The sequence below is a fragment of the Pristiophorus japonicus genome, chromosome 21 (genome assembly GCF_044704955.1).
Source record: "Pristiophorus japonicus isolate sPriJap1 chromosome 21, sPriJap1.hap1, whole genome shotgun sequence".
Classification (NCBI taxonomy): Eukaryota; Metazoa; Chordata; class Chondrichthyes; family Pristiophoridae; genus Pristiophorus; species Pristiophorus japonicus.
In genome coordinates this window covers 34,628,327-34,653,636 of record NC_091997.1, presented here as the reverse complement: position 1 = coordinate 34,653,636, position 25,310 = coordinate 34,628,327, and the positions used below count along the sequence as shown (strand labels likewise).

At 52.1% G+C, this 25,310-nt stretch overlaps 2 protein-coding genes across 2 annotated transcripts in view; both read right to left on the bottom strand.

The window, feature by feature from the left end:
• sp2 (sp2 transcription factor) overlaps positions 1-7,483 on the bottom strand; it is a 42,463-nt gene extending 34,980 nt beyond the window's left edge. Inside the window, exons 1-3 of the mRNA XM_070864590.1 lie at positions 7,410-7,483; positions 3,734-3,813; positions 472-1,795 (exon numbers count right to left, since the gene is read on the bottom strand). Of these exons, the coding sequence (XP_070720691.1) occupies positions 472-1,795; positions 3,734-3,813; positions 7,410-7,416 (1,411 nt within the window). The 5' untranslated portion in view covers positions 7,417-7,483. The remainder of the gene's footprint in view (positions 1-471; positions 1,796-3,733; positions 3,814-7,409) is intronic.
• Positions 7,484-14,251: 6,768 nt separating this feature from the next.
• LOC139233511 (uncharacterized) lies at positions 14,252-24,499 on the bottom strand. Its single transcript, XM_070863913.1, has 7 exons — positions 24,398-24,499; positions 23,335-23,684; positions 20,663-21,312; positions 18,555-18,625; positions 18,050-18,307; positions 16,721-16,967; positions 14,252-15,309 (listed from the first exon to the last, which is right to left on the bottom strand). Exons 1-7 carry the CDS (start codon positions 24,497-24,499, stop codon positions 15,200-15,202), a joined length of 1,788 nt encoding a protein of 595 aa, XP_070720014.1. The 3' UTR covers positions 14,252-15,199.
• Between the last annotated feature and the right edge of the window lie 811 nt (positions 24,500-25,310).

The following is a 25,310-nucleotide window of genomic DNA, read 5'->3' as shown; positions in this document are numbered from 1 at the left end:
GAAAGGTTGAGCAGGTTGGGCCTATACTCATTGGAGTTTAGAAGAATGAGAGGTGATCTTATTGAAGCGTATAAGAAGCAGAGAGGATGTTTCCCCTCGTGGAGGAATCCAGAGCTAGGGGGCATAGTTTCAGAATAAGGGATTGCCCATTTAAAACGGAGGAGGAATTTCTTCTCTCAGAGGGTCGTGAATCTGTAGAATTCTTTGTCCAGAGAACTGTGGAGGCTGGGTCATTGAATATATTTAAGGCGGAGATAGACAGATTTTTGAATGATAAGGGAGTCAAGGGTTATGGGGAGCAGGCGGGGAAGTGGCGTTGAGGCCAAGATCACATCAGCCATGATTTTATTGAATGGCGGAGCAGGCTCAAGGGGCCGAATGGCCGACTCCTGCTCCTATTTCTTATGTTCTTACAACAACTCGCTGCATAAAATTTGATGGAATGAAGCTTTTTGGCAAATGGCTTCTCACCTGCAGCATTGGTGACGGTTACGGGAACTCCTGGTACTTGCAGCCCGTTGATGCTGATGGTCTGTATGGCATGGCCAGCGGCAAACTGTGCAGTGTTTAGGTTTATGGTGCCCCCTGCCGGTGCAATCCTCGGCAAGGCGTTCCCCTTCCGGATCATGGAGCCCGTGGTGGATCTCTTCCCCCCTCCGGCTGGGACAATGCGGGGCAGGCTGCTCACCGCGGAGGGGCTCGAGCCTTGCTGAGATGCCGAGGCGTTCTTCACCGGCAGGGTCTGCCAGTTGACCTGTCCCGTGGGGGAGGAGACGGAATGCGCCCGGATGATGACCGGTGTGGAGTTGTGCTCGCCGGCCTGGACCTGGAGGTTCTGCGGGGACTTCTGCGGGACGGTGGGAAGGGTGTGGCCACTCATGGAGGCCGCCTGCACCACCCGGATGGCCTGCTGGGGGATGCTCTGCATCGCCGGCTCCTGCTTCACCACCTGCACCTGCTGCAGGACGCCGGAACCGGGGCTCTGCACCAGCAGCACGTTGGTCCCCGGATGGATGACATTTCCCGACGAGGTCTCCACCAGCGTCACCGTTTCCGTCACCGTGGCGGGGTTTGCCGACTTCCTCCTCAACCTCTTGCTGAGCTTCGTCGTGCCGTGGCCACCGCCACAGAGTGCCTCGCCGGTCAGCTGTATGGCGGTCCCATCACCGGCGCCAACCAAGTTACTGACAGGCATGGACAGCGCGACGTTTCCACCGCCTGCCAGTTTGATGATGTTGCCCTGGGCTTGCAGGGTGGTGCCGCCAATCTTCTGCACCTGGACGGGGAGGGAGACGGCGGGCTTGATGTGCATGGTCTGGGGGGAGATCTTCTGCGCACTGGTCACCGGTGCGGTGGTGGTGACAAAGGCCTGGTTGGTGCCCGGAATGATCTGGATCTGGCCCGCCATGTTTTGCGGCATGCTGGCGATCTGGAGGGACTGCCCCCCCAGGGTCTGGACCTGGGGGATCACCTGGTACTGAATGTTCGGCCGCGAGCCTTTGCTGACCACCGCTTGGTTCTGGATGGCCAGCACCAGCTGCCCCGCGCCGGAGGAGCTGACGGCTGCGCCGCCGACCTGCGACCCCTGGATCTGGAAGACTTTCCCGTTGGCGGCGATGAAGCTGAAGTTGCTGCCACTTTGCCCATTGGGTGCCGGCGCCGGCTTCAGCAGCGGCAGCTTCTTGGTGACCACCTGCATGGCCACCGGGGAGGGAGAGGAGCCGGATTCTGCAGCCGGGGGACCAATCTTGCTGCACGTCGCTGCCAGGAGGGCCAGAGGGGACGGCTGAGAATCCTGCAGCAACAGTCAGGGAAAGAAAGGGGGAGAACTTAGAAACCTTAGCGAGAACTTGCATTTATACAGCGCCTGTCACAATGTGCTTTACAGCCAATGCAGTACTTCTTTGAAGCACGGTCAATGTTGTAAATGTGGGGAACATGGCAGCCAAATTGTGCACAGCAAGATCCCACATGCAGCACTGAGATAATCTGTTGTTTTAGTGATGTTGGTTGAGGGATAAATATTGGCCAGAACACCAGGGAGAACTCTTCTGCTCATCTGCTTATCTGCTTATGTCTACCTGAGAGAGCAGATGAGGGCTTCGGTTTAACATCTCATCCGAAAGTGCAGCGTTCCTTAGTACTGCCCCTCCGACAGTGCAGCGCTCCCTCAGTACTGCCCCTCCGACAGTGCAGCGCTCCCTCAGTACTGCCCCTCCGACAGTGCAGCGCTCCCTCAGTACTGCCACTCCGACAGTGCAGCGCTCCCTCAGTACTGCCCCTCCGACAGTGCAGCGCTCCCTCAGTACTGCCCCTCCGACAGTGCAGCGTTCCCTCAGTACTGCCCCTCCAACAGTGCAGCGCTCCCTCAGTACTGCCACTCCGACAGTGCGGCGCTCCCTCAGTACTGCCCCTCCGACGGTGCAGCACTCCCTCAGTCCTGCACTGGAAGTATCAGCCTGGATTATGTGCTGATGTGGGGCTTGAACCCAGGACCTTCTGACTCGGAGGCGAGAGTGTTTCCCACTGAGCCACAGCTCGCCTCTTCTCTCCGACTGCTTGCCTGTGTCGTTTCTAACTATATTCAGGCGCAATGCGTGGGCACGCTGTCGGGAATTCCCCAAAATATCCTGCTGGCTTTTGAGGCTGCTTACCGATTGCGCTGATTTATCAAATCGCCTGGAATGTCTCCATGTACATAGAGACGGAATGTAATTTGAAGATTTATGGGTGTCGTCTGAGGACTTGGGAGGTAAATCCACAGCCCTACGCAGTCCCCGGTTCGATCCCCGATCCCCAACTGAGATGGCAATCGGGTCCATAGAACTGGGCCCTGCCTCTCTTTGCTGGGGAAGGGAAGAATCAGCCAGGGTTCGTGCCCCCGATCATTGTCCAGCGACCCCTGCTGGAAAGAGGCGGGTCGTGGATGATTTGGTTGCGATGGCCTTCACAGCTGAATTGCCCGCTGACAGCGTCCAGGCTTTTCGTACATCAAGAACGGGCAAGTTACCAGACGGCAGTCGACGGACACTGAACCTGGATCCTGGCAACACCAGGTGCTGGCAGATGAGGGGAACAAATTGGGAGAGTGGGTGTAATGTACGCCCCTGTGAGTATGCTCATGGGTTTGTAGAGCTGTTGCATTGTGAGTGGCTTAGCCAGTCATGTGATGTTCATAAGAGTTAATAAAACCCCAGCCAGTTGAGTTCGGGGATCCACGATGAGGCAGGTGGTTGTGAGCCTGGTGGATGAACCGATAATTTGTAGTGTGATTGTTAAACCTTTGCTAATAAACCAAATAGTTCTTAATCACAATGTGTTGCTGTGAATTCTTAAGCAAAGAACCCACGAAGCAAATACATTACAGGGGGGGAGAGAAGAGGCGGAGAAACATTTTTTAAAAAGAGTGGGGGGAACGGAAGCAATCGGGGTGAAGTCGCAGCACTCCCCTCCCCCACCCCCAAAGCGAGGCAGGGAATGTGAAAGTGACGCTCGGCTGGTGTGCCCGTTACTCAGGTACCAGCACCCCGCTCGCCCAGCGCATCGGGAGAGCAGAAGGTGCCTGGAGGGGGGGTGGGCGGAGGGGGTGATGGTCGGTGGGGTGTGGGGGGGAGGGAAGGATGTGGGGGGGGGGGGGTCAGTGGGGGGCGCGGTCGGTGGAGGGGGTTACGGGCTCCTGGAGCCGTGCCATTGTTTGAGGGCAGGTGGTACAATAGAGAAATGCCTCCCTTACCTCTGTCACTGTCGACGCTGCTGGTTGGAGGTATTCACTGGGACTAATCGTGGAGGTGGCAGCCATATTGTCCTGCTGGTCTGAAAGAGAAAATGCAGCGATTATTTGTAAACGGCAGGTGGAAAGGAATCCTTTTCCTGAGCCCTGAGTGGCTCATGTCACCTCTCACCTCACCCCTCTTTGTTTACTTATTCTTCCTATTCCTCCCACCCCCCCCAACTGAAGATACACACCCACGGTGGGATTTGGTTTCAACAGTTCCCAGCCGCCCTCAACCCCTTCACAGGCATGAGCATCGACATCGAACCCACAAGTTGTTCGGCTGCAACGAGAAGCACAACAGGGCTGAGCCCGAACTTTTAGATATACCTCCACACTTTTCTGAGTCAGAACGTCATGGTTCAAGTCCCACTCCAAAGACTTGAGTACCAGATCCAGGCTGACACTCCCTGTGCAGTACTGAGGGAGTGCCGCACTGTCGGAGGGGCAGTACTGAGGGAGCGCCGCACTGTCGGAGGATCAGCGCTGAGGGAGTGTCGCACTGTCGGAGGGGCAGTACTGAGGGAGCGCCGCACGGTCGGAGAGGCAGTACTGAGGGAGTGCTGCACTGTCGGAGGGGCAGTACTGAGGGAGTGCCGCACTGTCGGAGGGGCAGTACTGAGGGAGCGTCGCACTGTCGGAGGGGCAGTACTGAGGGAGCGCCGCACTGTCGGAGGGGCAGTACTGAGGGAGTGTCGCACTGTCGGAGGGGCAGTACTGAGGGAGTGCCGCACTGTTGGAGGGGCAGTACTGAGGGAGCGCCGCACAGTCGGAGAGGCAGTACTGAGGGAGTGCTGCACTGTCGGAGGGGCAGTACTGAGGGAGTGCCGCACTGTCGGAAGAGCAGTACTGAGGGAGTGCCGCACTGTCGGAGGGGCAGTACTGAGGGAGCGCCGCACTGTCGGAGGAGCAGTACTGAGGGAGTGTCGCACTGTCGGAGGGGCAGTACTGAGGGAGTGTCGCACTGTCGGAGGGGCAGTACTGAGGGAGCGCCGCACGGTTGGAGAGGCAGTACTGAGGGAGTGCTGCACTGTCGGAGGTGCAGTACTGAGGGAGTGTCGCACTGTCGAAGGGGCAGCACTGAGGGAGTGCCGCACTGTCAAGGCGCCTTCTTTCAGATTAGATGTTAAACCAAGGCCCCGTCTGCATTCTCAGGTGGATGTAAAAAATTATTTGAAGAAGAGCAGGGACGTTCTCCCCGGTGTTCTGGGGCCAGTATTTATCCCCCAACCAACATCACTAAACAGATTATCTGGTCATTATCATATTGCTGTTTGTGGGAGCTTGCTGTGCGTAAGTTGGCTGGCGTGTGTCTTACATTACAACAGTGACTACATTCCAAAAGTACTTCATTCACATAAAGTGCTTTGGGCCGTCCAGTGGTCAAGGAAAGCGCTATATAAATGCATGTTCTTTCTTTCCTAGTTCATGTTAAACATCAACTGCAGGACAAAGCGACAAAATGGGAAAAGGCAAGATTAGGACTGATGCCTGGAAGCCCCTCAGTCCACAGGCGTTTCATACCTGGAATGCTATCCAGGTAGGGGAGTGGAAACCTCCCCCCCACCCGCCCATTCCCCCCCCACCTCCACCCTCCCACCTTCTCCCCTCCCCCGCCACCGACCGTACCCCCCGACCACCTCCCCTCCCCGCCCCACCTCCTCCCCTCCATCCCCCACAGTCACATTTGATGGGATTCGAGCCCCGGTCACCTTCACTACCCAGTTCCAATAAAACGTTAACTTGTCTCCTCTCTCCGCTGGTTTCTGTTTTTGTTTCAGATTTCCAGCTCCTGCAGCATTTTGATTTTTGTTCACTACAGCACATTGCACCCAGAATGTTTACATACAATGCATTACTTTTCACAATAGTCACTGCCGTTAGTCTGATGAACACCATGGAACAGTATATTATAGTAATTAGCAAACACCAACACACTCACTGAACACGATACTGCCGAGACCTGCATTGAACGCTTTACACTGTATCCCATCACTGAACATTGTCTTACAGTATATTACAGCATTGAGCACTGTGATACAGCATAGGTTACATAAAATTACATAGAATACAGCACAGAAACAGGCCATTCGGCCCAATCTGTTCTTGCCAGCGGTTATGCTCCACTCGAGCCTCCTCCCATTCTTCCTCATCTAACTCTATCAGCATATCCCTCTATTCCTTTCTCCCTCATAGGCTTATCCAGCCTCTTCTTAAATGCATCGATACTATTTGCCTCAACTACTCCCTGTGGCAGCGAGATCCACATTCTCACCACTCTCTTGGATTTCTTGGTGACGACCTTATATTGATGGTCTCTAGTTTTGCTCTTCCCAACATATCAATATTACAGCATTGCACACTGTGATACAGTACTGAATACCATTGTACAGTACATTACAGCATTGTGCATAGTGATTAGTGCTTCAGTGCTGAAGGGCAGTGACCACTAGAACACCACCATGATCAGTGTTATATGATAATGATCACTCACACCACAGCAGTATTGTACAATAGCAACCTGTAACATTTACAAACATTGTGTACATCATAGAATTACCAACCTATAAGGTTAGAGCAGGTGCTCACCAGTTAACCCAGATCATGTTTTTAAATACTAAACCTAAACCAATGTTGTATCAGATCGCCCGGAGCTATTGTGACGAAGAGCGGGTGAGATGGAGGGGGGATTATTGAGTGTCCACATTGCTGCATTAATGCTGCAAGACCTCCTCCCCACACACACACGCCCCCCCGTCCTCCCTCCCACGAAAATATGGCTCGTTACAATGGGGGTGTTACTGTCTCCTAGCATTGGATGGGGATCTTGACATTCCCAATGGAAAACCAATGTTTGCATGCAGAAAACAATATTAAATGACATTTCATTTTAGCATTAAAAAAATTAAATATAAAACAAATTAAATTGTTTGCAATACAAAATGTTGCAATAAAATATCCTTCATTAAGATGCTTTGCATTAATTGTGTGTTGCCCACCCTCTCTCCCTCTCCTAGCACTGGATGGGCATCTTGACATTCCCCAATGCAAAACAAATGTTTGCATGTGGAAAACAAAAATATTTAAAAATTTAAATTAAAAAGGAATTATTAAATTGTTTGCAATGCAAACTGTTGCAATAAAATATCCTTTATTAAGGTGCATGGCATTAACTGTATTTTGCCCACCCTCCCTTCGTGGTGTGCCTTCACTGTCTCCTGGCATTGCATGGGCATCTTGACATCCCCAATCCAAAACAGGCGCATGCAGAAAACAAAAATATTAAAATGACATTACATCGCTGTATATAAAATAAATCGTTTACAGTACAAGAGTTTGCAATGGAAAATGGTGCGATGAAATACGCTTTATTAGGGTGCATTGCATTAATTGTGTGCTGCCCACCCTCGGTGCGCCTTTAAATATCGGGGGGGAGGAAATAAAAAGCGCGGCGGCGGCGGCCGCCGGAGCCCGGGAGCGAGCGGCCCGGCCCCGGGCTCGCCCCAGCCCAGCCGCCCCCTCGGCCGGCCGGCCGCCTGTCACCCCGACCCCGGGACTTCCCGCCGCCATTCTCACACACACCCCCGCCCCCCGCCACCAAAACTACTCATTTTGTAAAAATTAAAAAGCGACCTACCGCTCATGATGTTTTATTCACTTTAAGAGGGTCAAAGTGGAGCGCGCCGCCGCCGGCCAATCGGCTGCGCCGTCCCGCCTGATTGACGTCGGGCCCGTCCAATCGGCGCGCCGCATCCGGGCGTCGAGAGCTTGACGCCAGGTCGCGGGAGGCGGGACATCGGCCCCGATCCAAACGCCGATTGGCCGACGCCGCTCCGCCCCCTCAGTTTTAATTGACAGCCCAGTGAAGGTGGGTTTTTTTCTACAAAGGGAAGCGAGGACGTAAAGGACGCGTCCGCGGATTGGTCAGAAACCTGACGGGCGGCTGTTCAAGCCAATAGGGATTCGGGTCGCCAAGGAGGCGTTGCCAGGGGGTGGTCCAGACCGCTGATTGGTCGAAGCGGGGGTGGTCGGTGGCGCTCACGTGATTCTGAGATGATTGACAGGTGGATCTGGGGATCCGCTGCGTAGCTGCAAAAGATGCAAAGCCGCCCGGGCAGCCATGTTCAGGCAAAGGGGAAAGGAGTTAAAGTGGCTGCAAACCCGGAACCTCCCCCAGCACAATACAAAAATCACTCAATTCAAAAATACACTTTTAATTTAAAATATTTTAAACGTTGCAAAAGCCCAATTCCAGCCTGAAAAGGGTTTTGCATGTTGCAAGAAAAACACACATCTTGCTTTTTTACAAACAAAAAGTTTACCAGGTTTCAAATTTTTACTGTAAAATAAAACTTTGGCTTTTCTCTTACGGTGGGTAATATCCAACATGTCTTTCATACCTGCGCAACACATTGTGCGCAATCAAATGCATTGGCATTACATTCAGGAACATGCAGACCTGAACTTATGTAGAAAATTATTCAAGAGCAGTGACTCCTGTAAGCGCAAAGGCAGCAGCCAATCTGCACACAGCAAGGTCCCACAAACAGACAATCTGTTTCAGTAATGTTGGCTTGAGAATAAATATTGGTTCAGGACACCAGGGGGAACTCTCCTGCTCTTCGAAATAGTGCCACGGGATCTTTTACATCCACCTGAGAGAGCAGACAGGGTCTCGGTTTAACATCTCGTCCGAAAGACGGCACCTCCAACAGAGCAGCACTCCCTCAACACTGCACTGGAGTGTCAGCCTAGATTTTTGTGCTTAATTCTCTGTTGTGGGACTTGAACCCACAACCTGCTGAATCAGAGGTGGAAGTGCTACCCACTGTGGCTTAATAATGGACAAGAGTTCATAGAAGGATGTTCAGGGCCCAGGAGAGGCGTGAGTTCGGGAGGGCCCAGGAGCAGCACGGGACAGCCCACACTGCGATATGTGTGCGCACTAGGTCCATGCAGCAGAGCTGGTCTCCAGTCGTCTTGGTTAACCCTTGTCACTGGACCAAGACCTAGCTCTGTCAAGCCCGTGTGGTGGCTGGTGTGCAACGGCCACCCCACGTTAAAAAAATCCATGCACAGGCATCTTCCACCCTTCAACATGTAGTACGGGATCTGGAATATTAGATCCTTTATTGAAACACCTGTGAACTCATCCCTTTTTGGCGTGGAAGCAAGTCATCCTCGATACGAGGGACCGCCTATGATGATGATGAATGGACAAGCAACACAGTGGTCATGTATTCAACTACCTGTAGCAGGTTGTGATATTGAATAAATCAGGTCATTTCTGGGCTGGCATGAGAAAAAATGGCTATGAAAACTGCAGGATTGTTTACAAAACCCAACTGGTGCATTACCACCTGACACTCCGACCCAACCTGGCCTTTTTAAAGCTCTGTTTGGGATATGGTCTTCGTTATTAAGACCGGCATTTAAACCCAGCTCTGTGGGTGTTGCTGGCTAGGCCAGCATTTATTGCCCATCCCTAATTGCACTTGAGAAGGTGGTGGTGAGTCACCTGCAGTCCGTGTGGCCTAGATGTGACAGAGCTGTCCCCCTCCACTTTTATAGGGGGCACTTGTAAAATATTGAATTTTAATGCCCTAAAAAAACACAAAAAAAACCTAAAAATAACAAAAAAAAAGAGGGCTGTTATGAGTGTCTGGAGTGTCCCCCAGATCGGGGGGCACTCGATCTAATGTTGATTTGTTTACTCTAAAAGAGTTGTGGAGCTGTTGAAACCCACACAAAAAAAAAAACATTTATTAGAAAAAGGGGCAGTTAAGTGTCTGGAGTGTTCCCCAGATCGGGGGGCACTTGATCTAATGTTTATTTTGTTCCCCCCAAAAGAGGTGTGACAGAGCTGCCCCCCTGCCCCCCTCCTCTTTTATAGGGGGCACTTGTAAAATATATGGTTTTAATGCCCCCCCAAAAAAATCACAAAAAAAACATTAAAAAAACAAAAAAAAACATTTAATAGAAAAAGGGGCAGTTAAGTGTCTGGAGTGTCCCCCAGATCGGGGGGCACTTGATCTAATGTTTATTTTGTTTCCCCCCCCCCCCCCAAAAGAGTTGTGACAGAGCTGTCAGCTGTGGCTCAGTGGGCAGCACTCTCGCCTCTGAGTCAGAAGGTTGTGGGTTAAAATCCCACTCCAGAGACTTGAGCACAAAAATCCAGACTGATGCTCCAGTGCAGTGCTGTCTTTCGGATGAGACATTAAACTGAGTCTGCTCTCGCAGGTGGATGTAAAAGATCCCATGGCACTATTTTGATGAAGAGCAGGGAGTTCTCCTCGGTGTCCTGGGACCCATATTTATCCCTCAATCTACATCTCTTAAAAAAAAAGAGATGATCTGGTCATTATCACATTGCTGTTTGTGGGAGCTTGCTGTGCGCAATTGGCTGTCGCGTTTCCCACATTACAACAGTGACTGTGCTTTAATAAAAGTACTTCATTGGTTGTAAAGCGCTTTGGAACGTCCGGTGGTTGTGAAAGGCGCTATGTAAATGCAAGCCATTATTTTTATTCCGTATCACACGATGTGGGTGATTCTTAATGTCCTTGTGGTGATGAGGGAAGAGCAATAAATGCTGTCTGGCTAGTGTTCCCCCATCCCAAGAACAAATATATCAATGCATGTTTCGGGTGGTGTTGGTTGAGCGAGAGGTTTTGGCCCAGACACTGGCAGAATTCGCTGTATTCTTCAAATGAGAGTTAAACCCCCAAGCTACTGACTCAGGCACGAGTTATATAAACTACAGCACAGGAGGAGGACATTCAGCCCATCACACTTGTAAGGGTGATAGTATTTCAGCATTGAGCAAAGGAAACAGGAGTAAAGCAGTAATGCAAAGTCTGAGGTGGTGGGGAGTGAGCAGAGTCAGGGGGAGTTAGCAGAGTTAGGGGGAATGAGCAGAGTCGGGGGAGTGAGCCGAGTCAGGGGGAGTGAGCAGAGTTAGGGGAGTGCGCTGAATCAGGGAGAGTTGAGGGCAGAGGGAAGGGTCAGTAATTCAAACTCAGGATTCAATAAGATCATGGCTGATCTGATATTGGCCTCAACTCCACTTCCCTGCCCGTTCCCCATAACCCGTGACTCCCTTATCATTCAAAAATCTGTCTATCTCTACCTTAAATATATTCAATGACCCAGCCTCCACAGCTCTCTGGGGTACAGATTTACAACCCTCTGAGAGAAGAAATTCCTCCACATCTCCGTCTTAAATGGGTGAGCCCTTATTCTGAAACTATGCACCCTAGTTCGAGATTCTCCCTCAAGGGGAAACATACTCTCAGCATCTATCCTGTCAAGCCCCCTCAGAATCTTATCACTCACCCCCATCCCATCCCCCAATTCTTTACTTCCCTGTCCTGAGGCACTGGCTCCTGTTCTCAGACACCTTCCGATACTTTGCCAGATCGTTTCAGGTGAAAGAGTTCCCAGAATATCGACCCAACATCTCCCCATTGCACCAAGCCAGCGTTCTTTGTTAAATCATTGTCACTGGCAAACCTGTTCCAGTTGTTAATCGCCCGTAAAAGATCCCATGGCGCTATTTCAAAGAAGAGCGTGGTTGTCCTGGGACCAATATTTATCTCTCAACCTACATCATTTAAATCAGATTATCTGGTCATTATCACTTTGCTGTATGTGGGATCTTGCTGTGCGCAAATTGGCTGCCGTGTTTCCTACAACAGTGACCATACATTTTTTTTTTAAAGCAATTCTTGGGCTGTAAAGCACTTTGGGTCGTCCAGTGGTTGTGAAAGGCGCTACATAAATGCAAGTATTTTTCTTTCTCTGTGTAAACAAACACTCACTGATTTCAGTCCTGAACTAGCCCTTCACACTCTGGCCCTGTGCCCATTGCCCCACTGCCCTGGTGACTCTGAAGGGTTCACATTCACTATCTCGTTAATATTTACTGGGATAACAGCATCTTATCAAAGTTGAAGGTTTCTGGTTTAACACGTCGTTACTACAGATCGTCTCTCCCACACTGCAGATCACTCCTGTTGCTTTCCTCTGAACCGTCTCCAAAGTCTTCCCATCACCCAAATCCTGATGACCATGTGTGAGGAGCAGGCTATTCCACCACGAGAGCAGCACAGCCAAGCTTGACCCTGTCCTTGCTCCGATGACCACACTGAACTTTCCCATTTCAGCTGCCGGAGGGACTGGCGTGCATCATCACCCCCGGCAACCAAATTTTAATTTGATTTTATGTCTAAAGTTTAATTTGTTTAATTTGCCAGTTTTAGTGCCCTCCCCCCCTTTTAGCCAGGGGGTATTTGTATAATTTATCTTTTTAGTTCCCTAAACTACCCCCCCCCCCAATAAAAAGGGCCACTGGAAAAAAATGTATTTTGGCGTGTGACCCCCCCCTTCCAGGGGATATTTGTTTAAAGTGCACAACTAAAATAGTTGAAAGACTGCCCCTCCGACAGTGCGGCGCTCCCTCAGTACTGCCTCTCCAACAGTGCGGCACACCCTCAGTACTGCCCCTCCAACAGTGCAGTGCTCCCTCAGTATTGCCCCTCCAACAGTGCAGCACTCCCTCAGTATTGTCCCTTCGACAGTGCACACTCCCTCAGTACTGCCCCTCCAACAGTGCGGCACTCCCTCAGTACTGCCCCTCCAACAGTGCGGCACACCCTCAGTACTGCCCCTCCGACAGTGCGGCGCTCCCTCAGTACTGCCCCTCCGACAGTGCGGCACTCTCTCAGTACTGCCCCTCCGACAGTGCGGCACTCCCTCAGTACTGCCCCTCCGACAGTGCGGCGCTCCCTCAGTACTGCCCCTCCGACAGTGCGGCGCTCCCTCAGTACTGCCCCTCCGACAGTGCGGCGCTCCCTCAGTACTGCCCCTCCGACAGTGCGGCGCTCCCTCAGTACTGCCCCTCCGACAGTGCGGCGCTCCCTCAGTACTGCCCCTCCGACAGTGTGGCGCTCCCTCAGTACTGCCCCTCCGACAGTGCAGCGCTCCCTCAGTACTGCCCCTCCGACAGTGCGGCACTCCCTCAGTACTGCCCCTCCAACAGTGCGGCGCTCCCTCAGTACTGCCCCTCCAACAGTGCAGCACCCCTTCAGTACCGCCCCTCCGACAGTACAACACCCCCTCAGTACTGCCCCTCCGACAATGCAGCACTCCTTCCGTACTGCACTGGGAGTGTCGGTCTAGATTATGCACTCAAGTCTCTCGAGTGGGACTTTGAACAACAACAACTTGCATTTAAATAGCGCCTTTAATGCAGTAAAACATCCCAAGGTCAACCCAAAACCTTCTCACTCAGTAGTGAGAGCTACACCTGAATATTGCAGAGCTGGGATGTAACAGGTGCAGAGAAGCATCTGAAGATAAGTATTCTGGATCTGAATGTTGATGCGATGGGGACACATACACCTCGACTGCAGAGCAGGCTGACTTTGAACCAGAATACTGATCCTGCCACAGAGCTTTGACTCGGGTCCAATCTTCCATCTGCAAGTGTGTCACCTTAGAAACAACTCGATTCCAGAGGGTCACGTGATTTATACCCCTCCCCCCATATTATAAGTTGTGTCAGCTGTGGCTCAGTGGGCAGCACCCTCGCCTCTGAGTCAGAAGATCGTGGGTTTAAGTCCCACTCCTGAGACTTGAGCACAAAAATCTAGGCTGACACTCCCAGTGCAGTGCTGAGGGAGCGCCGCATGGTCGGAGGGGCAGTACTGAGGGAGCGCCGCACGCTCGGAGGGGCAGTACTGAGGGAGCGCTGCACTGTCGGAGGAGCAGTACTGAGGGAGCGCCGCACTGTCAGAGGGGCAGTACTGAGGGAACGCCGCACTGTCGGAGGGGCAGTACTGAGGGAGTGCCGCACTGTCGGAGGGGCAGTACTGAGGGAACAACGCACTGTCGGAGGGGCATACTGAGGGAACGCCGCACTATTGGAGGGGCAGTACTGAGGGAGTGCTGCACTGTCAGACTGCTGCACTGTCGGATGAGAGGTTAAACCGAGGCCCCGTCTGCCCTCTCAGGTGGACATAAAAGATCCAATGGCACTATTTTGAAGAAGAGCAGGGGAGTTATCCCCAGTGTCCTGGGCCAATATTTATCCCTTAATCAACATCACTAAAACAGATTATCTGGTCATTATCACATTGTTGTTTGTGGGAGCTTGCTGTGTGCAAATTGGCTGCCGCGTTTCCCACATTACAACAGTGACTACACTCCAAAAGTACTTCATTGGCTGTAAAGCGCTTTGGGAGGCCCTGAGGTGATGAAAGGCCCTGTGGAAATGCAGAGAGCTGCTAATATCTGGGATAAATAACTAAGCAGCAGCATCTTTAGGGAAGGGGGAGAAGTGACAAATACTTATAAAGATTTATAAAAAGTTGCGAAGAGAACAGGGAGAGTATTTGGCATCATTTTAAAATTTGGATTGAAATATCTTTCCCCCTCCAGAGTCTTCTCCCTGAAGCTGAATTCAGTGACAAAGAAACATAAAGTAGGAAATGTTTAATTACAAGATGTTCGTACAGTGAAGCTAACAGTAATACAGCAGTGCGCAAAACTCTGAGATCAAGATATCAAATTCACACTATTTTTGCTCCCCACTCCCGTTTCCTTTTAAAATGGCCCAATGCTCCTGCAAACCGCGTGCAGGCTCTCTCCTCCGATTCCCCATCCACGTCTAGTCAGGCGGCTTATTGCTGTGGTTAATAATGTCCCTGCAGATTTAAAACAAACTTTCCTTCCCTTCCGGCAAAGCAGCAACAAGTTCGTTGGGTTAAAGTCGTTGGCTTCTGGGAGAATAAAGAGGTGAAAGGTTGTCCAAGGCAGCTTGAAGAGAAAGGATCTTGATAGACTTCGCTGCGCGCTCCCCTCCTTCTCAGTGTCAGCTGTGGCTCAGTGGGAGCACACTCACCTCAAAGTCAGAAGGTTGTGGGTTCAAGTCCCACTTCAGAGACTTGAGCACAAAAATCTAGGCTGACACTCCTAGAGGGGCAGTACTGAGGGAGTGCTGCACTGTCGGAGGAGCAGTACTGAGGGAGTGCTGCACTGTCAGAGGAGCAGTACTGAGGGAGTGCTGCACTGTCGGAGGGGCAGTACTGAGGGAGTGCTGCACTGTTGGAGGTACCGTCTTTCTGATGAGACGTTAAACCAAGGCCCCGTCTGCCCTCTCAGGTAGACATAAAAGATCCCACGGCATTATTTCGAAGACAACCAGGGGAGTTATTTATCCTTCAGTCAACATAACAAAAACAGATTATCTGATCATTATCACATTGCTGTTTGTGGGAGCTTGCTGTGTGCAAATTGGCTGCCGCGTTTCCCACATTACAACAGTGACTATACTTCATTGGCTGTAAAGCGCTTTGAAAAGTCCGGTGGTCACGAATGGTGCTATATAAATGCAAGTCTTTCTTTCTGTGCAACAGCCGATTTGTTTCACTTCATCTTCTCTGTCAGTTTCCGCACTGTCCTCCTGGAAGTGGCACACTTGCTGTTAATCACAGCGTTAAAGTCACATCCCCGCCCACACACAAACGTCACGTAATCTGCAACAGAGTTAAAAGAGAAACAAACCATTTATTGTTCAAAACTCAGAATTCATCTCCACCTTTCCCTATCTTGTGTCCTGAGGCCTCTGCAGGCACCAGCCCCTCCCCCATTCACCGTGTCAATGGGTTATTCAACAATGGGGGCATCATAACCAGACCTGATCCTGTGCACGCACACACACTTCACCTCTGGGGACCCTGGGCAGTGATCAGGAGCAGGAACCCTGGCTGATTTCTCCTCTCTCCAACCCAGTGGCATTGACACTAATTGTGATTTTGTAACACCCAATTGTTGTAAATATTTTCTAAAAGAAAAGCTCATTTTACTGACCAAAGATCAGAAAGAGCAGATTGACATTAAATTGAAGATGGTGCATGGTGACCCAGCCCCAGAGTGACCGGACAAGGGTCTTCATCTGGAATCTGTGGTCACTAAAATTACTGACAACAAACTGAAATCCCACAACAACCGGCCTCTGATCACTGTTAGCAATGCTCAGAGAGCTTAAAGTGCAGACGGTGCAGATTCACATTCTGTTTCCATCAGTTTCGCTCTTTTCCCTGCCCCCCTCCCCATGGATTGTTTCAGGGATTATGTCATGGCATCGTCTGATAACATCATCGGGTGACATCAGAGAAGACCATGAGAGTGGCAGGAACTGTTGCAGTAAACATGAATGGAACCAAGAACCCAGGGGTCGTGTCAGGTTCATGGGGCAGGTTAGGGTCGGGGGTGGGCCAGGGTCAGGGGGCAGGTCATGGTCAGGGGGTGGGCCAGGGTCAACAAATGTTCTCTCCTGAATTAATGCCCCAGACAGTCAATATGGCCTCCCCTGGGTTGCTGGTGATCGGTCTGTATGTGGTGGTACAAAGAATTTATACTTTTGAATAATAATGGGTTTGACACCTTGCTGCAGTACCACATGTATCCGTCGGGGGAGCTGTTGGATGGTGTTCTCAGCAGCTCCACCAGCAGGAGAGCGGTGAAACTGCAGCCTTGCTCCTCCTCAACCCCACCCCAACCCCAACCCCCACCCACACACCTCCAATCCCTCACACCCCAACCCCTCACCCCACCAACCCCCACCCCTCACCCCAACCCCTCACCTCTCATGCCCAACCCTCACCTCCAACCCCTCACCCCCCAACCCCCACCCCCAATCCTCATCCCCCCAACACTCACCATCCAATCGCAACCCTCACCCCCCACCCCAACCCTCACCCCCACCCCAATTCTCACCCTCAACCACAACCCCCACCCCCCCTCATCCTCAACCCTCACCCCAAACCCAACCCCCAACCCCAACCCTCACCCCCCCTAACTCTCATCCCCACCCCTCACCCCACCAACCCTCACCCCCCCAACCCCACCCCTCACCCCCAACCCTCACCCCCCAACCCCCCTCACCTTTGATGGTGTCTGTGACAGCAGTAGGTAAGCAGATGGGCTTCTCCAAGGTGGTCTTGTTGTGGGCGATGCGCTCACCCCGGGCTGACGACCGCGCCAATGTCTGATGCGAAAAGAAATACCCCAGGAGCTTCCGAGTCATCAGCTTGGGCTTATCTCGGGAGACCTGCGAGAGTTCGTCCACCTCCCGGTTGGTGAGGTACACACCTGAGCCAGGTATCAGCTCTGCCTTCGGTCTCCCATTTGCCTGGTTAACAACAACAACAACGATGTGCATTAATATAGCACCTTCAATGTAGTAAAACATCCCAAGGCGCTTCACAGGAGCGTAATCCGACACAATCTGACACCGAGCCGCTTGAGAGATATTAGGACAGGTGGCCAAAAGTTTGGTCAGAGGTAAATTTTAAGGAGCGTCTTAAACAGAGGTAGAGAGGTTTAGGGAGGGAATTCCAGAGCTTAGGGCCCAGGCAGCTGAAGGCACGGCCATCGATGGTGGAGCGATGAAAATCGGGATGCTCAAGAGGTCAGAACTGGAGGAGCACAGAGATCTCAGGGGGGGTTGTAGGGCTGGAGGAGGTTATAGAGATAGGGAGGAGTGAGGCCGTGCAGGAAGTTGAAAACAAGGATGAGAATTTTGAAATCGAGGTGTTGCCGGACCAGGAGCCAATGTAGGTCAGCGAGCACTGTCGGAGGGGCAGTACTGAGGGAGCACTACACTGTCAGAGGGGCAGTACTGAGGGAGCGCTACACTGTCAGAGGGGCAGTACTGAGGGAGCGCTACACTGTCAGAGGGGCCGTACTGAGGGAGTGCCGCACGGTCGGAGGGGCAGTACTGATGGAGCGCCGCACTGTCGGAGGGGCTGTACTGAGGGAGCGCCGCACTGTCGGAGGGGTCGTCTTTCGGATGGAACGTTAAACCGAGGCCCCGTCTGCCCTCTCAGGTGGACGCAAAAGATCTTATGGCTCTATTTTGAAGAAGAGAAGGGGAGTTATCCCCGGTGTCCTGGCCAATATTTATCCCGCAACCAACATAACTAAAACAGATAATCTGATCATTATCACATTGCTGTTTGTGGGAGCTTTCTGTGTGCAAATTGGCTGCCGCGTTTCCTACATTACAGCAGTGACTATACTCCAAAAGTACTTCATTGGCTGAAATGTGCTTTGGGACATCGGGGGGTCGTGAAAGGTGCTGTATAAATGTAAGTCTTTCTTTCTTTAGGATACAGGCAGCAGAGTTTTGGAGCAAATAAGAGATATCGTGATCAGGGGTGGCCTTTACCCATCGTTTTCTTTCACATTAAAGGGGGGTGGAACTGACCCTACCTCGACAGGGCAGGCCCACACCAGTGAGCCATCCGGCAGGGTGTCTTTGATGGCAGTGTCCCAGAAGGCCAGGCCCCGGATGTCTGGATACCGCAGGGGGCTGGCTGCACTCTCCTCCAGCCTGTTCCATGTAGCGATGACCCCGGGGCAGTCACTGACCTCCCTGTACAGCTCGACGGGGCCAAGAGTCTCCTCGGCAACCAGAAAGGACGGCAGACTCAATGGAACCAGCGGCAACTTACTGTCAGACGGCGGGTCCTGAGACAACAAACAAGGCACGAGTAAAGAGATGGCTGTGGGTGGTCCTAAATACCCCAGGGGGCTCAATTCATCATTCTTAATCTGAGATTAAGAGATTTTTGCTCGGCAAGGGTATAGAACCAGGGCGGGTGGATGGAGTTAAGATACAGATCAGCCGTGATCTCACTGAATGGTGGAATAGGCTCGAGGGGCTGAATGGCTGCCTCCTGTTCCTCAGACTCAGTTTAGAAGCATCAACACTGACCTGGACGTCCATATTCGATTCGAGCAATTCAACAAGGTCCTTCAGGAATGTTATGTTCTTTTTGGATGCATCTGGATAAATAAAGACAGAAAACAAAGACTTGCATTTCTATAACATCTTTCACAACCTCCGGACGTCCCAAAGCGCTTTACAGCCAATGAAGTACCTTTTGAAGTGTAGTCAGTGTTGTAATGTGGGAAGCATTCAATTTACGCACAGTAATCTCCCACAAACAGCATTGTGATAATGATCAGATCATCTCTTTTTTAGTGAAGTTGATTGAGAAATAAATATCGGCCAGGACACTGGGGGGGTGGGGGGGAACTCCCCTGCTCTTCTTCAAAATAGTGCCATGTGATCTTTTACATCCACTTGGGAGGGCAGACGGGGCCTCGGTTTAACTTCTCATCCAAAAGACGGCACCTCCAACAGTGCAACGCTCCCCCAGTACTGCCCCTCAGACAGTGCGGCGCTCCCTCAGTACTGCGCTCCCTCAGCACTGCCCCTCTGATAGTGCGGCGCTCCCTCAGTACTGCCCCTCCGACAGTGCGGCGCTCCCTCAGTACTGCCCCTCCGACAGTGCGGCGCTCCCTCAGTACTGCCCCTCCGACAGTGTGGCGCTCCCTCAGTACTGCCCCTCTGATAGTGCAGCGCTCCCTCAGTACTGCCCCTCCGACAGTGCAGCGCTCCCTCAGTACCGCCCCTCCCTCAGTACTGCCCCTCTGACAGTGCAGCGCTCCCTCAGTACTGCCCCTCCGACAGTGCAGCGCTCCCTCAGTACTGCCCCTCTGATACTGAGGGAGCGCCGCACTACCACCCCTCCGACAGTGGGAGTGTCAGACTGGATTTTGTGCTCAAATCTCTGGAATGGGACTCAGAGGCAAGAGTGCTGCTCACTGAACCACTGCTGACCTAAAATAAATAAAAAGAAATAGCAAGCAATGCATGTATATTATATACAAATAGTTTTATTTGATATTTGATAAACAAGAAATTGGATAATTTTTTTAAGCAGAGGAAGATGCAGGACTATGGGGAGAGCGCAGTGGGATTAGTTTTGGATTGCTCTAGTAAAGAGCTGGCCCAGACACGATGGGCTGAATGGCCTCCTTCTATGACAGCTCTGTGATTGAACCTGTTGTGAACACTGCAGTACTGCACCTGGACACAGGGGGGAAGCACAATCTACCCAGCTCACTAGTGGTCTCTGCTGGCAAAGGTCCAGTACTGCAGCATTGCAACCTCAGAACCCTTCCATTAAACCCCTGACACTGTTAGACAGCACTCGGTTGCAACTTGCATCTCTATAGCGCCTTTAACATCCCAGCATGATTAACAGGAGGTGTAGTCAGTCAAAAATGCAGGCTGATTAACAGAAGGAGGAACAGAAGGCGAGTAACAGCTTGATCCTAGAGATGGGTTTTAAGAAGGGCCTTAAAGAAGTAGATAGAGAGTTTTAATGAGGGAATTCCAGAGCTTAGGACCCAGGCACGGCCGCCAATGGTGGAACAATTAAAATCGGGGATGCACAAGAGGCCAGAATTGGAGGAGCGCAGAGATCTTGGGAGGGTTGTAGGGCTGGAGGAGGTTACAGAGATAGGGAGGGGTTAAGACCATGAAGGGATTTGAACACAAAGATGAGAAGTTTAAAATCAAGGCGTCGCCAGACGGGAGGCAGTGTAGGTCAGCGAGCACAGGGGTGATGTGTGAGTGGGGTTTGGTGCAGGATGGTACAGTTCTGGTTACCAGATAGCAGTTTGGGGCAGTCTCGTTGCTGGATCTGAATGTACTTCACAAACTTACCCAGAATTTGGCTTTAAGTTGCCAGTCTCACAAAGCAAAGGCAGCAGGACGGCAGAATGCCACTAAACTCGTCCTGTAGGGGGCACTCTTCTGAGGTTAGGCAGACCAGATTAAATCTGTATTTAACACGTGCTGCATCTGCCCTGGATAAATACTTGAAAAGGAGAAATTAGCAGAGCAGGGGGAGTGGGACTAATTGGATCGCTCTTTCACAGAGTCGACACGATGGGCCGAGTGGCCTTCTCCTGTGCTGTTTCATTCGAGAATTCGAATGTCTATGCGTCTAAGAATGTGAAAAAATTTACCCAGTGCTCCCGCTTGCAGACCCCTCATGGTGTTGCCCCGCTCATTGCCGCTGGACAGGAAGTCGTTCTCCTCCTCCAGTTTCTGCAACTGGTCCTTCAGCCTCCGGTTCTCCGCCTCCAGCGCCTCGATGTGCCGCTCCCGCGCCGAGCCCAGCTCCGCCTCCACCCGACCTCGCCGCTGCAGCTCCGCCAGCTGAACCTGGAGCTCCTGCACCAGGTCCGCGTACAGTCCCATCACCCTCAGGGTGCGCCCGCTGTCCACGGCGGGAGGCAGGCCGGACATCGCGGGAGAGGCAGGAGGACCCGGGGAGCTGTCCCTCCGACGAGGCCTGGCCGGGATACCGGCTGGCGAGCAGGGCTGCGGGGACACCAGGCGGGCCAGGCATGGCGAAGCCGCCACGGGAAAGGGCGAGGGTTGGCGCCGCGCGCTGGGTCTGGACGGGTCTCCGTGGTGTGGCGGCCTCCTGCCCGAGGCCGGGTCGAAGCCATGGCCGGACAGCAGGGAGCTCGAACATCTCTGCTTCTTGCTCTGCTTGTAGTCCTCCTCCTCGGTGTCCTGCAGCTGTGGCCCAGGCCTGCGATGCTCGGTGGGTCGGGAGGGTGACCAACTGCGACCGGTCACTGCGTCCTCGGAGCGGCCGTTCACCTGCCTGAGCACAGTAAAGGAGGGGGGTCTTAGACAGCAGCTCAGGGCCCAACACAGAGACAGGACTCACCCACTCAGCCGCAAACACACATGAGCAGGCCACCCAGCCCCTCGAGCATTCGATGAGATCACGGCCGATCTGTATCCTAACACCATCCACCCGCCTTGGCTCCATGTCCAAGAATACCCGATTCTAACAAAAATCTATCGATCTCAGATTTAAAATGATTAATTGAGCCGGCATCTGCTGCTCATTGTGGGAGAGAGTTCCACACTCCCACCACCTTTTGCGGGAAGAAGCGTTTCCTAATTTCTCTCCTAATACATTACTCCAACTGAAACAGGCGTAAATATTGTCCCCGTATTGGATCGACCACTGACTCCATCAGAAGGATTGGGTTTGAGCCCCACTCCTGACCGGCCCCCATGGGGAGTGGAGATTGGCTTGGAATACTGGGTGGACGTCAAGCGGGGTATGGGAGCGAGTAGCACCCCCACCCTTCATTGTAAAGGGTAGCTGCTCCCTCAGTACTGACCCTCCGACAGTGCAGCGCTCCCTCAGTACTGTCTCTCCGACAGTGCGGCGCTCCCTCAGTACTGTCCCTCTGACAGTGCAGCGCTCCCTCAGTACTGTCTCTCCGACAGTGCGGCGCTCCCTCAGTGCTGTCCCTCTGACAGTGCGGCACTCCCTCAGTACTGCCTCTCCAATGCTTCCTCAGTACAGCCCCTCCGATGCTCCCTCAGTACTGCCCCTCCGACAGTGCAGCACTCCCTCAGTACTGCCCCTCCGACAATGCGATTCTCCCTCAGTACTGCCCCTCCGACAGTGCAGCACTCCCTCAGTGCTGCCCCTCCGACAGTGCAGCGCTCCCTCAGTACTGCCCCTCCGACAGTGCAGCGCTCCCTCAGTACTGCCCCTCCGACAGTGCGGCGCTCCCTCAGTACTGCCCCTCCGACAGTGCGGCGCTCCTTCAGTATTGCCCCTCCGACAGTGCGGCACTCCCTCAGTACTGCACTGGGAGTGTCAGCATAGAATATGTGCTCAAGTCCCTGGAGTGGGACTTGAACCCACGACCTTTTGACTCAGAGGCGAGAGTGCTGCCCACTGAGCCACAGCAATTGTAGTTTCCTGCCTCTCGATCCAGCTCGCTGCAGTGTGGATCCCTGGCCTGGGCTCAGCTCATCTCAAAACAGGCAGCGGTCGAGTACATCGGCCCCGGTGCATCTGGCTTGATTACTGTCACCTTGTGGAACCGTACGGCAACCAGAGCCAGTCCCTTTAGGAGACAAGGCAAGGAAATAGGCCAGAAAAATAACTGGATTCACAAGGTCCCTCATTCCTTGTAACATCACGGAACTTCACTCCTGATCCACAAGCGCACAGGAACAGGAGGAGGCCATTCAGCCCCCTCAGCCTGTTCCGCCATAGACCACGGTTGATCTGTACCTCAAACCCATTTACCTGTCTTTGCTCTGTATCCCTTGATACCCTTACCCCAAAAATCTATCGATCTCAGGCTTGAAAGCATCCACAGCTTTTTGGGGGAGAGAGTTCCAGATTCCCACTGCCCTTTGTGTGAAGAAGCGCTTCCTGACATCACCCCTGAATGGCCTGGCTCTAATTTTAAGGTGACGCCGCCTTGTTCTGAACTTCCCCACCAGAGGAAACAGTTTCTCTCTATCTACCCCATCAATCATCTTAAACACCTCGATTAGATCAGCCCCAATCGTCGACACTCGAGGGAATACAAGCCCAGTCTGTGCAACCTATCCTCGTATTTAACCCCTTTAGCCCCGGTATCATTCTGGTGAATCTGCGCTTCCCCCCCCCCCCGAGGCTGATATACCCTCCCTGAGGGGCAGGGCCCAGGACTGAACGCAGTTACTGCGCATGGGGTCTGACCGAGGCTCTGTACAACTGAATCCACTGATTCCAAAATTATTTAGCCATTGATCAAACCTTCTCCCTCATTTACAGTTTATAAACCCAGTGACAGGTGTGACCCCAGCTGGTCTTTCCTCTTACCTGTGAGCATCTTGCTGAGACCCAGAGCTCTGCGTTCTGCAGGTGAAAGCTCGCTCACTGTTCTGGTACCAGGCTGGGGGTTTGGAGAAGCCGAGCTCCCTGCTGACCTCTCCACTCCTGGGGAAGTCTTTCTCCTCCTCCTTCTTCTTCTCCTCCTCTTCATCATCATCCTCTTCCTCCTCTCCCCCACAGCCCTGCTGCTGCTGCTGTCCCTCTGTCAGTGTTGCCAGCTCAGTATAGACGGGCTCAGTGACTGTCAGCATAGTGTCAGCCATGCAGCTTAAGCTCAGACTCAGGTTGGACACAGAGTCCTGTCCAACTTCCAGCCCCAGCTCCAGTCCAGAGCCAGACTGGCTGTCACAACACCAGGCAGGAAGTCCCGCCCACTCCGCAATGACACAGGCTACCAAAGCAAGGGAGCGTGGCCCGTTTGTCAATCTTCATTTTGATTGGTTCCAACAACTGCCAATCATCAGGACCGAAGCTCGGCGGTTCAAGCTCTTGTCAATGAACTTGGTGCCCACCTCCCATTGGCGCAGAGGCGAATGCTTTCTCACCTCTAATTGGTCGCTTAGCTGTCAATCAAAATTAAACCCCTCGCCCCCACACAACCTTTTGCAAAGGTTTTAACGGGATCAGGTGCTAGATAAATGCAAGATTTATTATATCAATAGATTTTATTGAATAGTGGTGCAGGCTCGAAGGGCCGAATGGCCTACTCCTGCACCTATTTTCCATGTTTCTATGTTTTTGGTACAAAGAAAATAACTAGGTACAGAAAATACACAACCTATATCTGAAAGGACGGTGGAAGCAGATTCAATTATAACTAGCAAAAGGGAATTAGATAAATACATGGAGGGAAAAATTGCAGGGCTGTGGGGCAAGAGCGGGCGAGTGGGGTAATTGGACAGCTTTCAGAGAGCCAGCATAGCCATGATAGGCGAATGGTTCTATGTCTGTCAGCGTTTGAAAAGTGGAAAGAGAGATTAAGGTATCCTGTTTTGTCTCTGGATTTCCCTCTCTAAACCTCTCCACTTTTATGATGCTCCTTAAAACCTACCGCTTTGGCCAGGCGTTGGGTCACCTGTCCTAATAGTTCTTTAGATACCTCGGAGGCAAATATGTGATGCTTCCTGTGGTCGAACAGCCTAATGACACTCATTGTGTCGGCTCACACAGAGAGGTTGGCCACTTGGCTGGGGCACTCAAGGGCAGCTCCCCCCCCCCCACCCCCCCGTAGAACTGGACCCAACAAATGTCAACACCTTCAGGAGATGGAGACACTGAGGTGGTTGAGGGGGTGGACATAGCTGGAGTTTCCTTTTAAAAATAGAAATCCTAGAATCACACAGCTCAGAAGGAGACCATTCGGCCCATCATATCTGTGCCAGCTCCTTGGTAGAGATATCCGATTGGTCCCACTCCCCCGCTCTTTCCCCAAAGCCCTTTTAAATGTTACTATTGAATCTGCTCCCACCGCCCTTTTAAGCAGCGCGTTCCAGATCTCACACGTGTTTCCTCATGTCGCCTTTGGTTCATTTGCCAAGCTTTAAATCTGTGTCCTCTGGTTCTCGACTCTTCTGCCACTCTATCAAAACCTCCTCATGATTTTGAACACTGCTATCCCTTAATCTTCTCTGTTCCAATCTCTCTGCAAAACTGAAGTCCCTCATCCCTGGAACCATTCTCGTAAATCTCCTCAGCATCCTCGCCAAGGCCTTGACATCATCCCTAAAGTGAGGTGCCCAGAATTGGACACAATATTCCAGCTGAGGTCTAACCAGTGTTTATAGAGGATTAGCGTAACTTCCTTGCCTTTGAACGCTTTTCCTCTATGCTTTTTAATAGCCTTCTCAACTTATCCTGCTGCCTTCAAAGATTTATGTACATGGAGAGAATTAATCTGATCAGCTGCAGGGGGGGATTAAATGTTTCTCCTCCCTGCAGTCCATTCCCCACTCACCGACTGGTAA

What these genes read in the sequence shown, in the direction of transcription:
- LOC139233511 (XM_070863913.1), bottom strand. Translation starts at nt 24,499, where the DNA reads ATGAGTGTCATTAGGCTGTTCGACCACAGGAAGCATCACATATTTGCC. An exon ending in AATCGAATATGGACGTCCAG is followed by an intron (nt 18,308 to 18,554) that starts GTCAGTGTTGAT and finishes TTGTTGTCTCAG; the next exon opens with GACCCGCCGTCTGACAGTAA. An exon ending in TGTCACAGACACCATCAAAG is followed by an intron (nt 15,310 to 16,720) that starts GTGAGGGGGGTT and finishes ACTCTGTTGCAG; the next exon opens with ATTACGTGACGTTTGTGTGT.